Below are 21,076 nucleotides of genomic sequence, written 5' to 3'. Positions count from 1 at the left end.
GAAGAGAGGACATTGTCTGGAAATAAATGAATTTCTTTCCTGACTTGTATACCTATAACCTTTTAGTATATCACTTTTATAATAATAAAATATTTTTAAAAACTGATGCCACAAAGTGGAAATAACTTGCAAGGGAAAGCCAAGAGGGGACCACAAAGTGAGGGGGGAGATTAAGCAAATGTAATCATTGTATTTAATGGACATTATGTAAAAAATGAACAATGTGACTTCAGAGTAGGGACAAGAAGAGGAAAATAGGGGACAATGATAGGAAGGGTGACATTGACACCTTCTTGAGCAGCAGATGATATTATCAATTACACTGAACTAAGCCAGGTTGTACACGTGACAGCCCTGGTGTCCTGGGTTTGTGAGGGTTTTATGTGGCATGTCTTCAGATGAGAGGAAAGCATCCCTGCAGTTTACCACTGGTTGTTCAACTCTACCCCCAGGCGGACTGGCTGACCTCCATCCCAGACTCACAGCTGTCTGAAAGGTTGATGCTACTGATGCAAACTATCCATCAGTCAATACATGTGTGCATTATCTTAAGTTGCCTGAATATTCTTCTGACGAGATCATGAGAGAATGATTGTTAGCTGATGCAATGGAGAAAGGCTTTTTATATCAATTGAGTTCTGTAGTAAAATAGGAGTCATCGGAGACTTACAATTGGTGAAGTGCCTCGTGTTTGTGTGCAGAGAAATGTGTTCCTCCACACTAATGACGCTTGCCTTTCATCCCACCATTAAGGCTTTAAGAACATATGGAATAACTCTGTTAGCTGCTAATGACAAAAAAAATTCTTTAACTACCCAGCCAGCAGGTATATTGCACAGGACAGAACGCTGTGGATTCATCAGGGCTCATGTGACTCAAAAAAATGGTCACTTGACTGTTCCAAAGAGCAGCTTCTCAGATCTTCAGTGTTCACTGGTAAGTTTCTAACAGTGTATCTGTGTAAAGTTTGTTATTTCATATTCCATACACTACATGTGCCATCACTGATTCCCAGTTTTCTGACTTTAATGCTACAACATCAAAAATCCTGCTTCTTTAAGACATAGAGAGTTAATGAGCATCTTAAGCTTTTTTTTTCCTTGTTAATGATGCCTGCACTATCAGAGTATTCTAGTGGTCTCTCTTTTGTTTGGCATATAACCATACATGACCTTTTTATTTCTTTGGGGTGGGAGTATAATTTTTCTTTCCTAAATGCCATACTATAAAGATCAAATTCTTAAGTGTGTTTGTGCAGCTCAAGAATAAAAGCTGTATTAAGGGAGAGGGAAACACTGGTCTAGGTGTAAGGCACACTTGAAGCAAGTTTTATGTTTGGTTGTATTTTCTTTGTATATTATTAACATTTATTCAAACTTGTTGCAGTTTGAAATAAACTTCCAAAATATATGTTCAACAATAATCATTAAAATATTTGCAGCGTAAAAAAAAGGGGTGACATGGGCTGGGAAGGTGGGTCAGTGATAGAGAGCTTGCCTTGCAAGTATGAGGCCCTGGGTTCGATTCCTCAGCACCACATAAGCAGAAGAAAAAAGCCGGAAGTGGTGCTATGGCTTAAGTGGTAGAGCACTAGCCTTGAGCTGAAGAGCTGAGGGACAGCGCCCAGGCCAGAGTTCCAGCCCTACGACCAGACCCCCCCCCCAAAAAAGGGTGAAATTGACAAAGAAGTCTTATACTCATAACCTCACTTATGAAAATGTACCTCATTTAAATCTCAATAATAGTAATAATAATAAATGAACTTTAACCTGGGCACTGGTGGTAAATAACTTACTCCTTGCTATTGAGGAGGTTAAGATCTTGGTCACAGTTAAAACTCAACCTAGGCAGGAAAGGCCAGGAGAATTTTAGCTCCAATTAATACCCAAAAAGCTGGAAGCAGAGCTCTAGATAAAGTGGTAGAGAACTAGCCTTGAGAATAAAAGCCCAAGGACAGTGCTCAGGCTCTGAATTCAAGCCCCAGCACCAGCACATAAAAAAATTCAACTCTAAAGACATTTTAATAGGCTTGATGTGCATGATGAATGTAGTCAATTATACAATGTGAAAAACTATATATTTGTGTTATGCATAAAACTATCACCTCTATTGTGCATAGAGGATGGATATTCAAAACCCAGGCTATTGCTGTGTCTGTGATCTACACTCCATGCCTACACAATCATGATATACAGGCTGAATTCTTTAATATCTGGGTGCATGTGGGACAGAAATATAAAAAGTTCTAAAATATAGAATTGCAGATGAAATGTAGGTGTGAACTTACAGTTGTATGTAAATGGAAAGAAGGAAGCAAGGAAGGAAGAAAGGAGGGAAGGGGGAAAGAGGGAGAAAGGGAAGGAGGGAGGGAGGGAAGAAAGAAGAAAAGGGTAAAATAACTGACATTAAATGAGAGTAAGTAAGAACAGTAAGTAGCAACACATGGAGAATGAGATTATGGGTTTCATGGGGCTTAACCAATGATTAAGATTTCTCTATCATTAGGAATAAATCTGTACTAATGAATGTCTTTCTGCTATGATGACCACAGAACAGAAAGGGCAGTCAGGCCAGGGTGCATTTGGATGGTAAAGGCCCAGAGATGCACTTTAATAGTGAGTTATAAGGACCCTAAAAGGAAGCTAAAGCTACTTGATATTTCTCCTTAAGGTTGAAATTGGCAATTAAAGGACAGAACACCAATTACTTGAAGGAAGGTGGACTAAATGGCATGGGAAGAGTGACGCAGATATGGGCGTGAAAATAGTGTAGATGCCAAGAAACATCTCAGTGTAGGATCATGACTCAGATGACTCTGGTCTATGAGTTGCTTCCAGCACATGTACAGAAAATCACATAGGTTGTCTGCAATCTTCATAAATCTCACTTGATCACAAGATTTCCATAAGCTCTTGTCATCTCTTGTATTTCAGAACAAAAGAGTGGACCCTGTTGTTTCTTTTTTATTTAATTTTATTGTCAAGATGGTGTACAAAGTGGTTACAGGTATATTCGTAACATAGTGAGTACATTCCATCTCAAAAATTGTAACCCCTTCTCTTGTTTTTCTCCTACTTTCCCTCCTTCCCAAGCCCCCCCCCCAAGTCATAAAGCTCATTTCCAATAGATTGTCTTGTGAGTATCACTGTTGCATTGGTTCACCCTTTGTCCTTTGTCTCACCATTTTGTAAGAACAGATGCTGATGGGGATGTAGCAAAAAGGGAATGCTACTACAGTGTTGGTGGGAGTGTAAGCTTGTTCATCCACTCTGGAAAGCAGTATAGAGGCTACTCAGAAGACTAAACATAGAACTCCCCTATGACCCAGCAATTCCACTTCTGGGCGTTTACCCAAATATTCACAAATGAGACCATACTAAAGCTACCAGTGCAAGCATGCTCACCACAGTATTATTTACTATAGCTAAGATATGGAACCAAGCCAGATGAATGGTTCAAAAATATATGGTATATATACACAATGGAATTCTATGCCTCTATCAGAAAGAATGACATTGCCCCATTCATAAGGAAATGGAAAGACTTGGAAAAATTCATATTAAGTGAAGTAAGCAAGAGCCAAAGAAACATATGTCTCATGGTTTCCCTCATTTGTAATAATTAGTATATGTCTAGAATAGTCCTAGAAGAGGATCACAATAGCTCAATAGCTATGTATATATGAACATCTAAGATGGTGCCAGGCAAAATAAACTTCAAGATATGGAAATAGAAGGTTTTCCCTTGTTATTTTTAATGTACTATGTGAAGTTACTTCTTTTTTCTTTCATTCTTTTTTTCCTATAGTTTATCCCCTGTTCTCATTGTGTTTAAGTATGGTACCCTGTGTATTGTTCATATTTTTATATGAATTAGGGAAGAGAAGAGGACTCTGCTATTGCTGAGAAAGCTCTTTAACAATAGGTCATATCTGCAAGTCTGAACAGGAAAATGGAAGAAAGGTAAGGATTTATTCCAGGAACATCCAGATATCCAGTTATGATATTTGTTCTGAGTTCATGTCCCTGAATTTCTTGTATCAGGTCTTTATTCAGACGGTTATGTGAAAAGTCAGAAACAGAAGTTTCCTTCTGAAAACTAAGTGCTGGTAGCTCTTACTCTGAAAATGTAAAATAATGTTAACCCAATTTTCCTGGTTTCTAGTTAAAATGTCCTTATTTACCCTTTGATTTCCATTCGTGTTGTCATGAATAGAATGCTGATTCCTATTGTTCATTTCAAAGGAAATATGTATTGATTCTCAAAATATACTACATTGTATCTCTCATGGATCTTGTCGTAAAAGAAACAGACGGTTCAATTTGGAATAACTGAGGAGTCCTTCAGAAGGAGATTATCTGTCATATAGGGAAGGATTCAGGGGAAAATGGAGATCACATGGTGAATCAGCTGAGGGAAGAAAACGGTGAAGCAGAATTTCTGCAATAGGTTTTAGGGAGTAATGGGTGGCCCTGATGTCAGTGAGAGATTGTCGCTATAATTTTATGTGTCATAGTAGAACTTTATTACCTAACAGATAGATGTGAAAAACATATCTATTACCAAATCACACATTAGTTAAAGAGAGCTAGAAGATGAAAAGAAGAAATTCCTCCTCTTTCAGTGTGCCAATGGTGCTGTCCAACTGCTCCATTGAAACCTACACAGAAGAAAAAGGATTCTCTTGATGGCAGTCATAGAAACCATACTCTTGGGAAGCCAAAGCCAGCAGGGAAATTTGCAAGCATTTTTTTTCTGGAATATGAGAATAGTCTTTACTTTTTCTGTGTCTTCCTCCCTGTGAGTTCTAAATATCATTGAATTGTTTCTCATTACCTCTCCATCATAGCTGCTACTTTTGATTTGTATCTTATTTTTCTTTTGTCACTTCTATAGAGCTTTCACAATCTTTACAAAAAGTGCCTCAAAATGGGAAAGTATCTGACAAATATAAAATGTACTTTGTACTTATTAGAGTGTGAGAATGCCTACTTACATACTGGACTATTACATAAGAAATGTAACAAAAGGTTTGCATAGTCTGGAAGGGAAGCTCTGCAGCATATGAAACAAAGACCATGGTGTTCCCAATCCCCAAAGGATGTTGGTCAACATCACATGGTGAACATGAGTTTGGGCCAGATCAACATACCAGCCTAGGGAAGAGAAAGATGTGAATAAAAGACATACTCTTCCTGTTTATCACAGGACCTTGAAGTTGCTATATCACTCTACTCACCTGCCATTAAAATGAAGATACAATGGAAAAACAGATCAATTATTTAATTTAAATAACTGAAAACCCCAAGGAAAGAAGAAAAGACTGGGTACTGGTGGACTCCAACAGACTTGAAAACCCTTGATAGTCTCTCGAGTTCTATGGTCATATAATAACATTTTGGAAATTTTGGTGAAATAAGAAACAGGGCAGGAAGTGGCTCTGTGGCTCAAATGGTAGAGCACTCGCCTTGAGCTGAAGAGCTGAGGGACAGCGCCCAGGCCCAGAGTTCAAGCCCCACGACCAACAAAAAAAAAAAAAAAGAAAAAGAAAAAAGAAACAGGGCAAAGAACAGAAACAAAGCTTCACACAAGGCACAAGTAGACCAGCCAATGGGATTGAGCCCATTCTTGATGATGTAATCCCAGAAAAATTATCTTGTATGCTTTAGATAGAGTTCCTCCCAGTACGGTTTCTAATATGAAAATGGATGGTCTTTGGAAAATTGCTAAATGTGAAAGAATAACAATTAATGAAATAAGAGGAACATATACACAAGACACACCAAGTAAAAAACAGTGACAACAGGGAATAAACCAAAGGGAGGAGAATGAAAGAAAAAAGAAACAACTTCAGACAATACATTAAAAACAAACTGTTTCCATATCTTGGACTTTGTTTCAATTAGCATTATTTAATATGGTCATATGTACATAGCTATTGAGCTATTGTGATCCTCTGTGAGGACTTACCTAGACATATACTAATTACTACAAATGAGGGAAACCATGGAGACTATGTTTGAAAAGAATAATTTTTAACAGACTCTTGAGAAGATTGACTCAATGTCTGCTAACCCTAAATCTAATGGAAATTTCCACCCCATGTCAATTGATTCTTTTACCCCAGTTGAAATCTGCGAAAGTATCTCTCTTGACATTTCACAACCTGCACTTTCATTATTTCCCTTCCCACATTCTGCTCATTAGAGACAATACTCCATTTAAGACCTGGGAATGGATTTGAAATAGGTTTACAGTGCACGCATCGGTGCACTACTCTTAATGCTCCTCTGGAAGATATTCCTATTCTTCATACAATTCTTCTAAATGCTTAACAAAAATATGTAGAATTATTCAAATACCTGTCAGTGATCAACATCAAGTATTTGGGCACAAATATACCTTGAATATATACCCTGAGTTTATACAAAATGAAATAGGATGGATGAATTTTTCCATCATATTATATGGATCTGTTCTAGTGGTGTTTTTAATCTTATTTTCATTTTATTTTCCATTTAATTCATATAATGTGACATGGAAAAGTTGTGCATCATGAATTCATTCAGTGAATAAATTGCAAGTGTAGGGACCTCACACAATGCTGGCATGATGAACTTTGTGTGTTTCTAAATTCCTACACATGAGAGAAACTTTTCTCTCTGGCCTAAACTAGTACTAGCACTAATAGTACTGAGGTGTTTGGCTCATAGTATATGTCTGTGATATTTGGTCTATGTACAGGGCAGAGAACTCAGAGTGTATTAGTGAAAAGTACTGGATTTGCTTCTCTACTCCAGAAATCCTCAACTCTTGACATATTACTTAGTCTCTGAGATATCCCATATTATCCCTCCTTCCATAAAATAATGATTTCACACTGCAGGGGGAAACATAAGAGTTTCTGAAGCTTGGTTTTTGCTTTCAGGGGCACCAATGGAGCGATTCTGAGCATAGAACCAACCACACCATCCTTGATGATAGAAATGACAGGAAGCTATGACTATAACTACACCTATCATGGACATTGGGTCATGGAGAGTATAATTCTCTGGTGGTTGGAAGTCATCACTGATGTGATTGGACTGACAGGAAATGCAGCTGTGATTTGGCTCCTGGACTTCCAGATTCGAAGAAATGCCATCTCAGTTTACATTCTAAACCTGGCTGTGGCTGACTTCCTCTACCTCTGCTTTCATCTTAGTTTTCCCCAGGACAATTTTACCTTACATTTTCTTTCAAGTAATAAGTATCTCTCAGAATTCTCTGACTTTGTGTTTTACTCTTCTTAGGCAGTAGTGCTGAGCTTCCTCAGTGTTATGAGACTGGAGAGCTTGCTGCCTGTCTGTCCTGTGTCCCATCTGGCACCAGTGCAGCCGCCCAGGACATGCATCATCCTTCATGTGTGTGCTGGTCTTGGTACTATCACTGCTGTTTCCCTTTTTGTGAATTTATTATTGTTCATATGACCATTATAATTTGAATCGGTGTCAGTTAAGTAAACTTTCTACTGCTGGATACTTGCTCTTTTTATCGGTGATTCTCTCAGGGTCCAGCCTGGCTCTGACAGTTAAAATGTTCTGTGGCTCTTGACAGATGCCAGTGACCAGGTTGTATGTGATCGCCCAGCTCACAGCGCTGGTCTTCATCTTCTGTGGCCTGCCCTTCGGCATTATCTATTTTCCTCTGCTACTTTTTTCACCTTTTGTTTTTCCTACTGGTGTTAACAACTGTGCCAATCCCATCATTTACTTCTTTGTTGCTCCTTTAGGCGACAGCAGAGGAGACTCTCAAGCAGGTTCAGCAGAGCGCTCTGCAGGCACTCCTGAAGACATGAACGTGGAGGTAGCCTTTTTCAGGGGACACTGGGGATGTCAGGAAGTAGAGTGAAACAATGATCAGCAATTTCTGCCCTGACTTTTAGAGTTGGCTTTGTGGGAAAACCTGGTCGTGATAGTCGTGTGCTCAGGTCTCAATCCATGTCCTGGAAATACATAGTCTAAGTCCTTAAAATCTTTAAATGAATGCACTTTACCTCGACTCTCCCAGATTTTGTCAGAGATAGCATTAGTATGAAAGTAGAAGGTCTACACCATTCTGTATGAAGAAAGTTCTTATGTTATCTCTAAATATTTTCCCCTTTTTTTCTTAATTTCTTTTTTATTTTATTTTTATTTTTTGTGAACATACTGTACAGAGGGGTTACAATTACATGGGCAAGATAATGAGTACATTTCTTATCAAGCATTGCAGCCTCCTCCTTTGTTTACCCTTCACATCCCTTCCCAATATTTTCCCATTTAGCACTTTGTAGTTTTAGTTTCACTTCAACTTCAATCTAATCTAGTATCTAAAATCTAATATCTAAATTTATTATCTAAAATCTAAAGATCTAATAAATTTTACATCTTACAAATCTTATAAACCCTGTATATAATTGTCTTATACATTGTAAATTTTAGAAGATGCTTTCTTTTCTCTGTGTTTCTACCCAACTAATATTTTGTACTGCGTTTAAGACATTGCTGCATGTAGCCCACTAAATTGTGAGGAAATGAGTCCATACATTTTGTAAGACCATCTGGCCTTTTAGAATATGATGACCTTGAAAACATATCTTGTCTGAAAATAAAAAGTCCAATGGGTTTATAACAAGACCACTGGACACATTTGTTACTGCCATGTTAACATGATTCTGGTAATAAAAGGCATAGCCTTTAACCTTGAAAACTGCTAAATGTCACTTTATCCCTTTTTTATTTAAATTTTACTGTAAAGGTGATGCATAGAAGGGTTACAGTTATATAAGTCAGGAAATAAGGACATTTATTTTTTAACAGTGTTATCACCTCCCTCATTTTCTCCCACTTTTTCCTTTCTCAACTCTCCATATGCACCGCCCCCTCCACTAGTAAAGTTCATTCATAGTTTCTAGTACCACTGTTGTATTGGTTCATCTTTTGTCTCACTATTTCTGTGACTCCCCTTCCCTTCCTAAAATCAGATAAACTGATATATAAGACAAAGGGTACAGAAATCAAAAACAGTAACCAAAGGGAATAAACCAAAGGAAAAAGAAAAAGAAATAATTGCAAATAGTACAATAAAAAAACCTCTTATTTCCATCTCTTGGAGCTCATTTCAATAAGCATCATGTTATATGTTACTATTGATCCCTATGAACCTCTCCTAAGAACATCCTCTTTTGTTCTCACTGTGTGATTATTTAGAGTGCTGCTTAATTAATAATATCCAAGTATAATTATTTGTGTTTTCCTATCCATTGGATTAACTTGTAGATTTATAGACATATTCTAGTTATTACAAATGGGGGAAATAATGCAACCTATGTTTCTGTGGGTCTGGTTTACTTGGCTTAATATAATTTCTTCCAAGTCTTTCCATTTCCTTACAAATGGGCAGTGTCATTCTGTCTGATGGAAGCATAGAATTCCATGATTTATCACCCCAGTTAGAATGGCCATTATCAAGGAGATTAATAAATAACAGATGCGGATGGGGATGTGACCAAAATGGAACCCTACTACACTGTTGGTGGTTTGTTCAACCACTCAGGAAAGCAGTATAGATGTTCCTCAAAAGACTAAACATAGAGCTCCCCTATGACCCAGCAATCCCACCCCTGGACATTTACCCAAATGAACACAAACCAGCCTGCAACAAAGTCACCAGCACAATTGTGTTCATTGCAGCATTGTTTACAATAGCTAAAATTTAGAATCAACCCAGATGCCCCTCAGTGGATGAATGGCTCAAGAAAAAAAAAAAATATATATATATATATATATATTACTTGTTCCAAAGCAATCTATACTAAGATAGTAGGAGAAGTCACAGTTGGACATTGCACCCTCAATCTTGATTTATAAGATCACTTATCAACACAGTGGAACAAGTAAACAAAGTTCCACATGAAGAATTAAAAAAGTGTGAGTTGGTTAAAGGTTTAAACACATATGCCCTTCTCAGGACTGGGGGAAACCATTTGTTGCAGTGATTCAACTGTGGTGTAGGAAAGAGATAGCCTGGTGGACTTCCCTGTTAAGGGTGCATGACACTGCAAAGAAAGAACCTAAAGACACAACCAAGCCTAGTGAGAACACAGAGAAACAGTTGTTCGTAAGGACAAAAGGTCTATACATCTGGACTCAGTCCAGGACCAGTCTGAGACTCAGAGCAAAAATCAAACAACCAAGAAAATACCAAAAAAAAATTATCTGGCTGAGTCCCTGGCAAGCCATGCTTCCAGCTGTCCATATAGCTGGTACACATCCTTATAACTAACAAACTGCGAAGACTATGCCCTGCCAAATAAGTAAGGACTAACTTCATCTCATCCTGTACCAGAGCCCTAACAGACCAATTATGGTCCAGTAAATATTTGGTTTGTTTTTTATCTTCACTGCTATGATTAGGGATACTATGAAAATAGAGATGTTAGGACATTCAAACTCTACTTCAAAATCGTTTTAATTGGCAACTGGAAATAAGATTCAGGGAACATCTGAGAGTTACATTTATATGTAATCTGTTTCTCTCTCTCCTTTCTCTCCTACTCAGTTTGTGCTTCAAGTCTGTGTGTATGAGAGCATGTATATCATCTCTCTGACCACCAGACGTGTGTTTGTCTGTTCTGCTTCATCTTACCCATCTTTCTTTCTAGTGGTTTTCCCCTCTGGTATTTTTTCCCACAAAGAAGAAAGTATACTAACTGGTAATTTTTCATTTTCACTTGAAAGAAATATCTGCCTTTCTCCAATTTAAATCTATGTGTTTCCTTAAGAATGAGATGAGTTTCTGCAGTGTTTGCTTGGGTCTGGGTATGTCATTCTTAAATTTATTAGAACTGTTTTTGTTTATTTCTTTGTTTGTTTCTTTAATGAGGCTGGTACAGAGGCTTGAATCCAGGACATTGTGCTTTTACTCAGTTCATTTCTGGCACTCTGCCACTTGGGACATGCATCCAGTGCTACTCTTTGTATTTTTTATTGGAGAACTTAATAATTTAACTCATTTCCATTCATGATTATTATTGGCACGTAAATATGGGCAATTATGTAAACATATACAACTATACATGAAAATATATACATGGCTCAATGAATTTACACAGAAACTGAATAAAGTAGGTTCCACCTCATGGAAGAATACAAAGACACAATTCCTATGAACAATTGCTCATCAAACTGAATACCAGAAGGTGGAAACATTATTTCAGGGAAGGACAAAATGAGGGGACAAGGAGGAGGAGGAGAAGTGGGCAAACCTAGTCATTACATTGAATATACATTATGTAAAAAATGAACTATGTAACTTGATGGTAGTTACAAGAGGAGGAAAATGGGAGAGAACAAAGGAAAGGGTGACACTGAAAAAGAAGAATTGTACTCATAACCTGACTTATGGAATTGTAACATCTTGTGCTACATATAGAAATAACAATAAATATGTTTAACTCTGACATGGGTGCCAATGTACACACCTATAATCTAGCTCTTCAAGACTTTAAGATCTAGAATCATATTCAAAGCTAGCAGGCAGAAAAGGCTCTCATCTCCAACGAACAGCCCAAAAAGCAGGAAGTAGAGCTCTAGATAAAGTGGTAGAGCACTAGCTTTGAGAACAAAAGCCCAGGGACAGTGCTCAGGCCCTCAGTTCAAGTTAAAGGCCAGCACACACACACAAAATTCAACTCTTCACACGTTTTTTTAAATACGTTTTTTTATTGTGAAAATACTGTGCAGAGGGGTTACAATCACATGAGCAAAGTAATGAATACATTTCTTTTTTTTTTGCTTAAGTTTTTTTGGGGGGTTTTTTGTTTTTTAATTGTGAAAATAAGGGTTACAATTACATGGGCAAGATAATAAGTACATTTCTTATCAAGCATTGTTGCCGCCTCCTTTGTTTTTCCCCTCCCATCCCTTCCCTCCCATCTCCACAACTACATTCCCCCACCTTCTCCTCCCCCCCCCCAGCCTAAATTGTAAAGTTTGTTTTTCGATATAGTGTCTTCTACATCTCATTGTTGCATCTTCACACATTTTAATAGTCTTGATATATGTGATCAGAATAGTCAATTATACAATATCCAAAACTAAATGTTTGTATTATGCACGTAACTAATACCTCCATTGTGCACAGAGCATGGATGCTCAAAAGCAAGGCTACTGCTGTATCCCTGATCTTCACACTGCCTCTGTACCATCACGATATACAGGTTGAATTCTTTATAGCCTGGTGCATGTGGGACAGAAACGTAAAAAGTTCTGAAATATAACATGAGAGATGAAATGCAGCAAATTTGAAGGTATAGTTGTATGAAAATGGAAAGGAGAATGGGAAAAAAAGGAAGAAAATGGAAGGAAGGATAAAAGCAAGAATAAAGGAAGAAGGAAAGGAAAAATAACCAAAGTCAAATGCAAATAAGTAAGGATAGGAAGCAGCAACAAATGGAGAATGGGATTATGGGATTTATGGAGCCTATCAACTTGTAAACATTTTTCTATCATTTGGAAGCAAATTATACTAATGAAGGTCTCTCTGCTATGATGAACACTAAAACAACAAGTACATCAGCCCAGGGTGCACTTTGGATGGCAAAGGCCCAATGATGCACTTTTGAGTTCTAAGCACCCAAATGCAAGCTAAAAATCACTTGATATTTCCACCTAAGGTTGGAATTGGCAATTAAAGGACAGAACAGTGATTACTTACAGGACTGAATGAGATGGAATGAGGGAGGCAGATATGGGTATAAGAATAGGGTAGATGCCAAGAAACATCTCAGTGAAGCATCATGACTCAGATGGCTCCGGTCTATGATTCACTTCCATCATATCTACAGAAAATCAAACAGATTATCTGCAGTCTTCACAATCCTCACTTGATCACAAGCTTTCCACAAGCTCTTGTCATCTCTTGAATTTCAGAACAAAGCAGTAGACTCTGCTATTGCTCAGTCTGAGAAAGGCTCTTCCTCTCCACAACAGGTCACACCTGCAACACTGAACAGGAAAATGGAAGAAAGGTAAGGATTATTCCAGGAACATCCAGGTATCCAGTTATGATATTTGCTCTGAGTTTATATCCCTGTGTTTCCAGTATTGGGTGCTATATTCAGGGGGGGATGGGAAAAGCCAGACACAGAAGCTTTCTTCTGAAAATTGAATGCTGGTGGCTCCTGCTCTGGAAATTTTAAATGATGTTAACCACATTCTCCTATCTTCCAAATCATATGTCCTTATTTTCCTTTGATTTACCTTCAAATATGCTGATTCCTAATATTTATTTAAAAGGAAATGTGTGTGTATATTTTTTCCCAGATCTTACATCATGTAAAATATGTTTCATTGGTTCTCAAAATATCCTACATTGTATCTTCATGGATCCTAAGATAAAAGAAACACATGGTCCTCCTTATTATTATATGTCATGTATGGTAGGATTCAGGGGAAAATGGCTATCCCAAAGTGAATCCACTGAGGGAAGAAAATGACGAAGGAGAATTTCTGCGGTAGGATTTAAGATGTGCGAGAGGACCTATTGCCAAAGAGAAGGTATAGCTATAGCTGTATCTGTTATAGGACACTTGATGACCAAGAAGGTTTAGAAATGCATGCATCACCAAATCACAGGTTAGTAAAGGGGACATTGATGATGAAAAGGAAAAGTTCCTCTCCCACTGTCCTTCAGTGTGCCAATGGTGCTGTCCAATGGCTCCACTGAAACCCACACGGAACGGAAAGGATTCCCTAAAACCACACTGTTGGGAAGTGAAAGACGGCAGAGAAGTTTGGGAGCAATATTTTTCATGGGAGATGAAAATAGTCTTAACATCTCTTGTGTCTTCCTGCTACGTGAAGTCTAAATATCATTGAAGTGCTTCTCATCTTCACCGCAGCTATTATTTCTGGTTTGCATCTTATTTTTCTTGTCTCTTCTATAGAACTTTCACCCTCTTTACAAAAAGTACTTGAAAACTAGAATACATCTGACAACTTCTTACATATTAGAGAGTGAGGGTGCCGGAAAGCTCCAGCCCAGAGGACCACATGGACTCCAAAAAGAGAGCAAACTAACAATGCTGTGCCTTTCGGACTAGGTGCAACACAAGGCAATGCTTGTCTTATAAAGGGGATATCTTTATAGGGCCAGGGGCTAGGGATGGAAAGGCTGGGTTTACTATTTGCAACAGTTGCAGCTACATCTGGGCTGAAAGCATTCCACCACAGGGGTGGTGGTTAACAATTGCAGTCAAGTGCAGTCACCTTATTTCCAGAAAGGGACTGAGGACCTAAGATGGCGATTGTTAAGTTAAAATGGAGGAGGATAGGCTAACAGTGCCTACTTATATACTGGACCATTACATAAGGACCTTAACAAAAGGTTTGTAAAATAGAGCCTGGAAGTTCTGCAGCATATGAAACAAGGACCTTGTTGTTCCCACTCCTCAATCACAAAGGATGTTGACCAATGTCTTATGGTGAACATAACTTGGGGCCATGTCAACACACCAGCCTAAGGAAGAGAACAATGTAAATAAAGGGCATATCCCTTCTGTTGATCATACAACCTTGAAGTGGCTATATTACTCTGCTCATCTGCCACTAAACTGAAGATACAATGGAGAATCACATCAATTATTTAATTTAAATATCAAAAATCTCACTGTACAGAAGAAAAGACTGGCTACTGGAGGAGTCCAGTAGATTTGAGAAGCCTTGCTATTCTCTAAGGTTCTGTGGTCATACGAAAACATTTTGGAAACTCCTGAGGAATAATAAACCGAGCAGAGAACAGAAGGAAAGCCTCATACAGGGCCCTAGTCAACTGGGAAATGGCATGAAGCTTGTTCTTGATTATGTGATCCCAGAAAAATTATCTTGTGTGCTCCACATGGAGATTTTCCCAGTGTGTGTTGAAATATGAAAATGCATGGTCTATGGAAAAAGTGTTCAATGTGGAAGAGTGGTGGTTAATGAAATATACATGATTTCTTCTTCACAGAACTTCACATTTGATGAGGAAGATAAATTCATTAAATATTAGAGAATTCAACAGTTGCTTTGTGTAGCATCAGTAAAACTTCTGTTTTTCCAGTTTAAGCCACTAAAAATCATGAAAGCTCATCTCTCTAAGAGAGTTAGTTCATGGTGGGTTCATTCCCCACATTCCTCTCATTCCACTTGAAGGCCTCTGGCCTCATACATTTCAGGACAGGACAGGGTCTCAGGATTCAACTAACTATTCCTAATTTTATTTCATTCACAGTTTTGACTAGCATGTTGGTTACAGCTTGGGAATTTCTCCTGTTTTCTTTTTTTTTTAACCAGGCACCTGCAGTCTACTTGGAATCATTGGTAGTTGCACTCAAAGATTTGTTAAAAGGGCAGAACTGAAGCAGACTTGCTGGTTTCACACTCATGCTTTGAGAGAAGAGGATTAATTACTCAGATTCATTCTATCTCAGTTCAGTCTAGGGTAACATGAAGAAAACAATTTTTTTTTTGGTCGGTCGTGGGGCTTGAACTCTGGGCCTGGGCGCTGTCCCTCAGCTCTTCAGCTCAAGGTGAGCACTCTACCACTTGAGCTACAGCACCACTTCCGGTTTTCTGGTGGTTTATTGGAGATAGGAGTCTCACGGCCTCTCCTGCCCGGGCTGGCTTTGAACCGAGATCCTCAGATCTCAGCCTCCTGAGTAGCTAGGATTACAGGTGTGAGCCACCAGCGCCCGGCTAAGAAAACAATTTTTAACCCTAGACTCTTGAATAAAATGAACGAGTCAATGCTTGCTGAGACCCAATGTCTATCAATCTAGTGGAATTTTCCACCCTGGTGTCAACAGATCCTTTTTCCAAAGTTGAAATCTCCCTAAACATTTCTCTTGATATTTCACAAATTTTGCTTTTCCTACTTCCCTTCATACACTCCTCTCATCACAGAGAACACTCCATTAAATACCGGGGAGAGAGTGTGAAACAGATTTATAATGCATACTCAGAGCACTCCACTTACTGCCCTGCTAATAGATAAACTCATACTTCACATAATTCTTCTAGATGCTTAGCATAACTATATCGTGTCCTTCAAAGACCTGTCAATGATCAATATCAGATATTTGGGCACACATAAATCCTTCTGAATATACCCTGAGTTTGTGAAAAGTGAATTCGAATGTAAGAATTTTTTCTATCACATTTTATGGAACTGCTGTAGTGGTTTTTACCATATTTTCATTTTGCTTTCCATTTAACTCATGTAATATGACATGGAAAAGTTGTGTATTACGCATTCATTCAGTGAATAAATTGTGAATACAGGGACCTCATACAAAACTAGCATGGTGATTTCTGTGTCTCTCTAAATTCCTACATAGGAGAGAAAATTTACTGGCCTGGAGTAGCACTGAATCTATAGCATTAGCTTTCTGAGTGGGGTGTTTGGATTATAGTATATTTCTATGATATTTAAAGATTAGGATGAAGAGCACAGAGACCTCAGGCTGTATTGTTGAAAAGTACTGGATTTGCTCTGTACTCCAGAAATCTTTAAATCTTCATATGTTACTTAATCTCTGAAATATTCTATTTTCTCCCTTTTTACAATGAAAACAATGATTACCATACTCAGGTTAAAGCTGAGAAACAGAAATTACATAAGAGTTTCTGAAGCTTGGGTTTTGCTTTCAGGAGCACCAATGGAGTGATTGTGGGCCTGGAACCAACCACATCAGCCTTGATTACAGAGGTGATGGGAACGTATGATTATAACCACACCTATCAGGGACATTGTTTCATGGAGGTGACAATTCTCATGTGGTTGAATGTCATCATTGATGTGATTGGACTGGCAGGAAATACAGCTGTGATCTGGCTCCTTGGCTTCCGGATTCGAAGAAATGTCATCTCAGTTTACATCCTAAACCTGGCTGTGGCTGATTTTTTCTACCTTTGCTCTAATTTTGCTCTGACCCTGATAATATTGATTCCTTTTTTATATGAGAAAAAAATCTCCTTCTCTTTTGTTGTGATTTTTGTGTTTTTGTATACTTACATAGCAGGCCTGAGCTTCCTCAGTGTTATTAGCCTGGAACGTTGCCTGTCTGTCCTGTGTCCCATCTGGTACCGGTGCCACCGCCCAACACATGTATCATCCTTCATGTGTGTGATAGTATGGACACTGTCCTTGCCATTGGCTTTTTTGGTATCTTATTACTGTCAAGGCCTACTTACCTATTTTGACTGGAAGTCATGTCTGTTAGTCAGACTTTCTAGTGCTGGATACTTGCTATGTTTATTTGTGATTCTCTCAGGGTCCAGCCTGGCTCTGACTGTAAGGATGTTCTGTGGCCCTCAACGGATGTCACTGACCAGGTTGTATGTGACCATCCTGCTCACAGTACTGGTCTTCATCTTCTGTGGCCTACCCCATGGCATTGGCTATTACCTACACGGTGTGACTTATGTTGTGTTTCAGTTCACCTGTTACTCTCCTAACCTTTTATTTTTACTAACTTCTATTAACAGCTGTGCCAACCCCATTATTTACTTCTTTGTTGGCTCCTTTCGGCAGCAGCAGAGGCAGACCCTTAAGCATGTTCTGCAGAGGGCTCTGCAGGACACTCCTGAAGACAATGAACGTGGAGGTAGCCTTTCTCAGGGGACCCTGGAGATGTCTGGAAGCAGAGTGGAGCAATGATAAACAACTTCTGCTCTCCTCTTTAGTTGTGGTTTTGTGAGTGAATCTGGACAGAACACAATTCACAGTAGTCTCAGTCCCTGTCTCCGAAATGTTTTAGTAATTCCTGAGCAAATTCAGATTAATGTACTTATCTCAGTTTTTCCAGCTTTACTTCAATATAGCATTATGATGAAAATGGAATATCTATATCAATCTATATGAATAAAGTTTTTGTTGCCTTTCTTAATATTTTCTTAGTCAGCACTTTTTAGCTTTAGTTTTGTATCAATAGGGAGAATTCTCCTACAAACCATAAAACCGTGTTTATAACTGTCTTATCCACAGTAGTTTTTCAGATTTTTTTATTTTCTCTCTATAATCTGATGGGAATCATAATCTGTATTCTTTAAAGCATTTCTACATGCAGCTAAATTATTTGTGAATTATTGTATTAGATCCATTGGGCTTTTGGAAATATGTTCTTGAAGTCATACTCTCTCTGAAAATTAAAAGTCCTATTGGTATATATAAATATTGTTGGAAATATTTCTCATTGACATGTTGACAAGTTGGTCTTTTCTGCTAATAAAATGTACGTCCTTTAGTTTTGTAGACTATAATTAATTTTAGTTTAATTAATTATTCAGAGCAATCTAAATCTGGAGATATGCATAACCAGTCCCAATTGGACATTTATTGTAACCCATGAAGTAAGGGAAAGACTAGGTCTAAGTAGGTCACTTATTTTCATAGCCATCCTGGTACCTACCCAGGTGATGGGGGCTGTCCACCCAGCTTCCAAGGCCTAGAGGTGAAACAAGCCATCTTTTGAATTGCAGATATACCAACTTGCTTAGACCTAAGAAGGATATGTAAATGCATTATATTGTTTAGGTTCAGGGGAATCCCACCTCCCAGGTGATGGGTATGCCTGAATCCTGAGAGGTTGGTAAAGGGACTTGGATAATAGGTTACTGGATCTGTCAGTACTGTGCCTTGAACTTGGAAGATTCTCCAGTTTCTTGTGACCCTGTCTCTGTATCGAACCAGATTTTAAGGTGAGACCAGCCCAGATGCCATTACACCAGGCCTCATGTGCTGGGTCCGTTTCCTGGCTCTGATCTGGTCAACATGGTGTACCACTTCAGCCCTCATTAGGGTTGATCTGGGTTGTTGGTATTTTCTTTCTGCTCTTTCTTTACTCTCCTGCTTTCATGAGTCAGTTTGCTAACACTGTTAAGTGTATTCTTAAGGCTTTAGGTCTTTGCAACAAGAGTTGCCTGCATTCATCAGCTCTCCAATAAAGAGTGTCAATTCAACCTCTCAAATGAGGCTTCTCTATATCTCACTGACTGGATCCCCTTACAACACCCCAGTATTGATTTCAAGGTGAAAGTATGTTGTAAACCATTTATGAATATGCATGTAACTATTAGATTTTAGAAGACTTCAGGAGTTTGCACCAATTTTTTTGACTATGTCTTTATCTCTATTTAACTGTCAGGACCTCTGGGAGGAAAACAAAAATAATTAATTGGACAGATTTAGCCCTTTGATACTATTACCTAGTATATTCAAGGGTATAAGTAAAATCCATAACATTGTTACAATAAACCAACAAATAAAACAACAAAACAATACATAAATAAAGCAACTGAACCTTCTCAACCCATGTCAGCTGTGGTCAGTTTAGTTTTCTATTTTCAGTGCAGAACTCAGTGCTCTCTCGAATCCTCCCACTATTATTCTTGCCTCTGGAAGCTCAAACTATCCTTTCCCTCTCCTACCTCGCACACTCCTCCCCACCCCACCCTATCCCCCACACTGCCCAAAGTTGTAAAGTTCATTTCCAATAAACTGTCCTGTAGGTATCCTTGTTGTAATGGGTCATCCTATGTCCTTGTTTCAGCATGTCCTTGTTATTCCCCCTCCTCTCCCCATATTAGATAAATGTATATACATTGCAAGGTACCAAAATCAAGTACAGTGACAACAGGGAATATGACATAGGGGAAAGAACATACAAAGGAAACAACAACAAAAATTAAAATCCCATGGTACATTTTAAACAATAACAATAATGACAGACCTCTTGTGTCTATATCTTGGGGTTCATTTCACTTAGCATCATCTTATATGGTTATATGTACATGGCTTTTGAGCTTTTCAGCTCATCTGATAAGATTATCCTACATATATACTAATTGTTGTAAACAAGGGAAACCATCGGACCTAAATTTCTTTGGGACTGGGTTACTTTACTTAATATGATTTTTTCCCAAGTCTTTCCATTCCCTAACAAATGGGGAAGTGTCATTTTTTCTGATGGAGGCATATATATATATAACATTTTCTTGATCCACTCATCCACTGAGGGGCATCTGGGTTAGTTCCATATCTTACCTATGGTGAATAATACTGCAATAAACATAGTTGTGCTGGTAGCTTTAGTATGGCCTTGTTTGAGATCATTTGGTAAATGACCAGAAATGGGATTGCTGGGTCATAGGGGAGCTCTATGTGGCGTCTTTTGAGGAACCTCCATACTACTTTCCAAAGTGGTTGAACATGTTTGCACTCCCACCAACAATGCAGTAGGGTTCCCTCTGGCCACATCCCCTCCAGAATCTGTTGTTACTAGACTTTTTGATTACAGTCATTCTAACTGGGGTGAGGTGGAATCTCAATGTTGTTTTGAAATGTTTGCATTCTTTTATGACCAGAGAAGTTAAGCATCTCTTCATGTGTCTATTGGCCATTCTTATTTCCTCTTCAGAGAATTCTCTCTTTAAATCTTTGCCCAATTGTTGATGGGGCAGTGATTTCTTGTTTCTTTTGAATGTTCTTCCCCCTATGGTATATTCCTGTTGTCACTATATTTGAATTCGGTACTGGTATTGTGTATTTGTATACTGTATATTTATCTGAATTAGGGAAGGGAAGGGGAACAACAGAATAGTGAGATAAAGGACAAAGTGGGAACCAATGCAACTGCAATGTTCACAAGACAGTATCTTGGAAATGATCTATACAACTTGCAGGATAGGGGGAAGCAGAGTGGAAGAAAAATGAGGGAAGGGGAACAAGTTTGATAAGAAATATACCTGTACATCACCTTGACAATAAAAAATGTCAGTAAATTAGTAAAAGAAAAAAGTGTACCAGTAAAATCTAAGAAAGATAGTGACCAGAGAATATAAAAAATACTGAACCTTAGATATAGAAAATGAAAAAACAACAGTTACACTGCAACTCTGCCAGGTGTGGAAAAGGGAGAAATACTTGCCTTTCCCTGTATCTTCTAGATAAGAAAGACCACCAAACACCCAAGTAGATAATGTAAACACCATAGCTCCCATTGAGGGACTCAGGA

General features: G+C 38.3%; 2 protein-coding genes across 2 annotated transcripts; both read left to right on the top strand.

Moving 5' to 3' along the window:
- Window positions 1–2,541: 2,541 nt before the first annotated feature.
- LOC105988045 (mas-related G-protein coupled receptor member X2-like) lies at window positions 2,542–7,829 on the top strand. The gene is given in 5 exon segments (XM_013019536.1): window positions 2,542–2,588; window positions 6,929–7,242; window positions 7,334–7,445; window positions 7,500–7,759; window positions 7,762–7,829. Coding segments are annotated over 5 exon segments (801 nt in total).
- Window positions 7,830–7,833: 4 nt separating this feature from the next.
- On the top strand, window positions 7,834–17,721 carry LOC105988044 (mas-related G-protein coupled receptor member A6-like). Its single transcript, XM_013019535.1, has 5 exons — window positions 7,834–7,845; window positions 9,991–10,140; window positions 12,954–13,051; window positions 16,713–16,986; window positions 17,077–17,721. The coding sequence occupies exons 1-5, from the start codon at window positions 7,834–7,836 to the stop codon at window positions 17,719–17,721; spliced, it is 1,179 nt and encodes a 392-aa protein (XP_012874989.1).
- Window positions 17,722–21,076: the final 3,355 nt, after the last annotated feature.

This window comes from Dipodomys ordii, unplaced genomic scaffold (assembly GCF_000151885.1).
Source record: "Dipodomys ordii isolate 6190 unplaced genomic scaffold, Dord_2.0 Scaffold46, whole genome shotgun sequence".
NCBI classification, from domain to species: Eukaryota; Metazoa; Chordata; class Mammalia; order Rodentia; family Heteromyidae; genus Dipodomys; species Dipodomys ordii.
This window is presented reverse-complemented; position numbering and strand designations above follow the sequence as displayed.

Coding starts and splice junctions, on each gene's coding strand:
- LOC105988044 (XM_013019535.1), top strand. Junction 10,141..12,953: donor ACACAGAGAAACAGTTGTTC/GTAAGGACAAAA, acceptor CTTGAATTTCAG/AACAAAGCAGTAGACTCTGC. Junction 16,987..17,076: donor TCTACCTTTGCTCTAATTTT/GCTCTGACCCTG, acceptor TTGTATACTTAC/ATAGCAGGCCTGAGCTTCCT.